Source organism: Anopheles darlingi, chromosome 2 (genome assembly GCF_943734745.1).
Source record: "Anopheles darlingi chromosome 2, idAnoDarlMG_H_01, whole genome shotgun sequence".
NCBI lineage: Eukaryota > Metazoa > Arthropoda > Insecta > Diptera > Culicidae > Anopheles > Anopheles darlingi.
The window spans coordinates 84,836,902-84,841,901 of NC_064874.1; the positions used below are offsets into that span (position 1 = coordinate 84,836,902).

At 42.9% G+C, this 5,000-nt stretch overlaps 2 protein-coding genes across 4 annotated transcripts in view; one reads left to right on the forward strand and one right to left on the reverse strand.

Moving 5' to 3' along the window:
• The window catches only part of LOC125950401 (probable nuclear hormone receptor HR38), a 109,334-nt gene extending 104,738 nt beyond the window's left edge, over window positions 1-4,596 (forward strand). For both annotated transcript variants that reach the window (XM_049678360.1, XM_049678361.1), the window contains exon 5: window positions 1-4,596. This exon is cut by the window's left edge and continues 1,454 nt beyond it. The gene's annotated coding sequence lies outside the window, so the exon portion shown is untranslated.
• Window positions 4,597-4,720: 124 nt separating this feature from the next.
• The window catches only part of LOC125950416 (carcinine transporter), a 4,488-nt gene continuing 4,208 nt past the window's right edge, over window positions 4,721-5,000 (reverse strand). For both annotated transcript variants that reach the window (XM_049678392.1, XM_049678391.1), the window contains exon 6: window positions 4,721-5,000. This exon is cut by the window's right edge and continues 280 nt beyond it. In XM_049678392.1, coding sequence (XP_049534349.1) covers window positions 4,846-5,000 — 155 coding nt within the window. In that variant the 3' untranslated portion in view covers window positions 4,721-4,845.

A 5,000-nucleotide genomic window follows, 5' to 3' on the forward strand; every position in this document is an offset into this window, starting at 1 on the left:
TGCTAATTTATTGGCCCACCTCGATCTCCTCTCCGTCGCTTGTTGTTTCGAATGAAAGAGGTCCCGGAGCGGACTTTCCTTCTCTCAGGAGATCCCACCCCGCTGCCTATAAGTCTCTGCTGGCGTATAGGTCGTTGCGAAAGTTGCCAGGGTCCGGGCGCACACGGTCAATCAAATGGCTGTACGCCGGTGATGAAAATAAATCAATTTCGAGACAATCACGTAGGCCATGGTCACAAGGTTCAGACACTGTCCATGGTGGTGTCATTTCGGGAGACATTTTGGGCTGGTTGCTTTAATTGGTGAAAATGGTTCAAAATATAAATCATGGCCGCCATATCGGACATTGTGAACGCCATTAACCTCGAAGGAAAATCGTCCCAAAACTTCGTGGTAGCTCATCTCATCTTCAACAGCAGCTAGAGTGGCACGAAATCAGACTCCCCCGGATATGGACGCAAAACTAGAGAGTACAAAGTAACAACCGCCAGAACACAAATCGAGGATCGTGCAAAAAGGGGGTGACTCAAGATTGTAGCATCGGCGCCGCCAGATTAAGCAGCTAGGCTAAGAACACACACAAGGTACGTACAATCGAGCAGTTCGAGCGAAAGCGAAATTAGGGAAGCTAGGGACCGTGCCGTGGCGGACAAAGAAGACGCGGCAACGACAGGACTACATCCCACAAACAATCTCGACAACAATTAATGCGATACTTCTATGCTAGTCGGCTAATTTTAATTGTAGACATTTATCATCAGCAGCAGCAGCAGCAGCACACATGGACCGCGGTGGCCAAGTGCCCAGAAATTATCCCCGGGACCATCCCTTCCGTTGGTGTGTGCGTGCGTGTGTGCGTGTGTGTGTGTCTCGGTGTAACTTGATTTACAGCTACAGTAAGCACAAATTCCCAGTAATAAATCGAGAGCATAAAGGGGTCGTATATGGCTACGGAGAAGAGAACAAGGATGCAAAGCCAGAATGTACATCTTAAGATGATCGTCCCCCCAAAAAAAAACCCCGTGCCGAGCGAACGTTGGCCGTGCGTCTGTTTGGTTCGGTCGCTGGAGCATGTTTGCAATTCGATCTATCATTACGGAGAATTACGTTACCAGAGCTTGCCATTGAACTTTAAAGTTGTTACACATGATATTCGTTCGTTAGTGTTTTAAGTTCCCTATTATTGTACTATTATGTTTGGTGTACTTGTAGCATAATTTGTTTTTCGTTTACCCATGTCCTTTGCAATCGATCTACCCTAGCATTTGTTAGCTTATTATCGCTTATATTGAGTTTATGTGAGTTTGTGTGCGTGTGTGGTTTTCATTATGTTTTGTTTAATGTTTAGTACAATAGTTAAACTGCCGCGCTGAGCGAGCCCGGCATGTAAATAGCATTTGTTTGTATAGTTTTATCATTTAAGCTTCTTCTATTTTTCGCTTCTCGTCATCATTTGTGGGTTTGCAACTACATTCAAACGTACCGAGCACGGAGCATGGACCAGCGCAAATATGGGAAACACCCAAAAAAAAACCCGTACAGTAGTACACTTTCAGCAACACTTCGTTATCAAATCCCTGTTCTCCCACCCGGCGAACAATCGCAAATGCCTTTTCTGTTGTTAACAGTTCGATGCCAAGGGCCATCTCGGGCCCCTTGCCGAGACAAAGCCCACTTCAATTGTGCCTCACTTGCTAACACACAACCACACACACAAGACTCTTATCATTATGGAGAAAACCATGGCAAAAAACATCGTTTACAGAATGTTTTTTCTACAAAATCTCATCAAATTGAGGCGGGGTCCCAAATTTTAAAAATATTTGGATTGAAATTCCCGCCCCAAGATAAAATTAACATAAAAACAAAATTCTGCCTTCAACCTTTACACCGTAACACGTTCGTCCTTTCTCCTTCGTGGATTGTCCAATATTCGAGCAACAACAACAGTAACATAGACCTTATTCGAACTCCGAACTCAAGTAGTACTCACCTCGAAACCAATGGGACCGTTTTTCGGAAAGCGAAACAAAGCGAGGAAAACTCATTAATAGGAAAACGCATTAATTCGAATACGGGCACGCCAGATAGAGCACACCTCCTGAACAGCGAGACCTGAAAGTGCCATTTTGTATCGTTCTAGCTAGAGTTCGCGAGGAAACGCTGATACAAAATGTTCAGCGAGATGTCCCCCAAGACCCGCGACGAAAACGCAAAAATCATTTCCATATAAAACATATTTAAAACATAATAATGCTCCCCACAAGTAGGATAGGCTCGTCCTTAGCCGAAGAGAGGTCCTTAGCTATAGAGAACACAAGAGACCGAAAATCGGGAAACGCAAATGCCTTGTAGTATCCAACAATTAAAACGGACGTATTATAAAGAATGCACAAACAAACACATGAACATGTTCATGTCGGAAAGACTAGCGAAAAGACTCGAAATTCAAATGAAAAACCTGCCTGGCTGCCACTAAAGATGGCGGCAACCACTTTAGGCTGATATCTATTTTCTGGCGGCAACATTTTGACGAAACAAAATAATATTAATCTAAAGTAACCCAGTAGAAACAGGGCTGCGACGCGAATAGCTATTTACCATTAAAATTCCCTCCCTGCGATGCATCGACCAGGAAGTTCATACAAAGGCGTATGCGAACCAAATTTTCTCTTTAGTGGATATATACAAAGCGAAGGCAGTCGAGTGTGTGCAGTGGAGAGATGGAAAATTTTAAAATTGTGTAACCTTGTGTAAGTATCGGCTAGCTAGGAGTCTCGCAAAACAAAGGGGACACGCACATATTTTCGAACGATCAACGGAAATTTATGGCGGGATGAAGCTAGCCTAGAATAGACGCTCATTCGATGTCTACATGTGGTGTAGGTTATTCTCATCCTGTTATTTGGTTTCCGGTTTCCAACCTATCTGACTTGTGATATTATTGATAAAACAAATCCATTTCGAATTCGGGCATTATGCCGGTTACTTTTCGCTATTATCACGTGTTTATGTAAAATTGCTTTTGATAAGTACAACAGCGAGCTTTCAAAATCTCTCCAGGCATACGACTCAAAACCAATACCATAGACACCAAGCACATGTACAGCAGATGCTGTGCAAACAATAGAACAGAAGCTTTCTTAACATACTTGTTGGCGCTTGCCCACCAACATCCATTCCAGTCCGTCCATAATTGCTGAAGAACATGTGCTAGACCACTAACTAACATCCTAATCGTTCCCGCTAATCAAAACAGAAAAAAAAACCCGATAACTTTTCTAACTAGCGAACCAAGAATGCATATTTCTTTTGCGCAAGTTTGTGTGTGTGCATGTTTGTATGTGTGCGTGTGTATGTGTTTGTGCGTGCAGGTTTGGTGTGGCATCAGCAGGCATTAATCAGTGTTACTATCCCCGTACAGCCACATGACCCGTTCTATCTCGCTTTTCGCCCTTGTGTTACATAGTAACTTATTAGGTAGATAAATTCTTGGTTTTTTAGTACAAACTTAGGACGATAGGCAGCCAGGGGCGTTGCAGTGTGTCAGTAAGCAGACGAGACGTGGTACGCGCCGATGAACGCGTCCCGCATCATCCTATTAGTGTAGTGCGATAATTTTCACCCTCCCGTGCGTGTACGTGTGTGTGTATGTGTGTCAGTGTCTGTGATCGCTACAAGCGATCCTGCTAAGGATTAAGAAACATATCCCTGGACTAATTCTCCACAGCCGTGGGTGGGAGACACATTTTAAGACAGGAGAATGGAGGTCAGGAGATAGATATAGCATCATACCCAGTGTTTTAAAGCGCGATAGGAAGCGACAAGGGACGGGAAAAGTGAAAAGGAAGAATCGTTCTCAATGACAAACCATAAGGAAACAAAACAAACGATATACTTACTTAAGAACCGATTTAGCGTGTAAGTTTTACATTAGATACAAGCTAGTTGTTAAGCAGAGGCAAATCATTATTTAAAATCTGAACAGAACTGGAAATACACTGGAAGGAGAGCGTCATTATCGGGTCATGATGAGTGGCATCATGCTGAATCAACAGAGACAGAGAACGAGAACGGAGCTCTTCTAGGGGATACCATAATATAAAAGCAGCATATTGCGATTTATACTGAATGTTAATGTCCATGAATTTATATGAACAAAAAAAATAGAAACCTTTAAATCTTACACAAACACAACACGAATCAATATATAAACGGAAGAAACAACTGGACCTGGTAATAGCCGTACATAAATATGAAATAAAAAAAAATAGGAAGAACCATTGACACGAAAGAATAGCAAAAGGAAAAGAGAGGGGAATGAAGGCAGAGAAAACCAAGAAAACATAACAAAAGACAAGAGAATTACATGAAACTAAACTAAGCTTACCTTATGCAGCCGCGAGCCCAGAGCGAAACAGCAAAAAACAGATGATGATCACACAATATTATAACGCGCTAGCACACAAATATACAACCGAAACTGTAATACCTGCATAGACCATAGGTAACTGGTAAACACAACTCCAAAACCAACAAACAAACAAACAAAATCCATCAGTAAACCCATCTAGACAGTGTATAGGAACCAAGCCTGTAAGAAGGAAAGTGGGCCGTAAAGACATGTTGAAACATATGGAAGCATAATGTATAACGGTGGTGCCACAGCAGCAGTGGCCAGTGGCAAGCAAATCCCATGAAAGAGAAAATCTTGAAAATATACATATACGTATTTCTTTATTGTTAATACAAAAAAACCAACAACAACAATCTGGATGGTCGTGGCGAATCGCGGCTGATGTTTTCCGAAACACTTCGTTGGCATCGTTGGAGTGGAGGTGTGGTTTAGAACCAGTAGGTAAGCTGCATGGCACCGTCTCTCGTTTTCTGTGTGTCCATGGTGCTTGCCTGGCGTACGAGTCGCTTCATCGATTGTCGTCGTATCCGTGCGATTTCCAGTGGCGTCCTTTCGGTTGAACCACCCGCACTCGAGCAGCTTG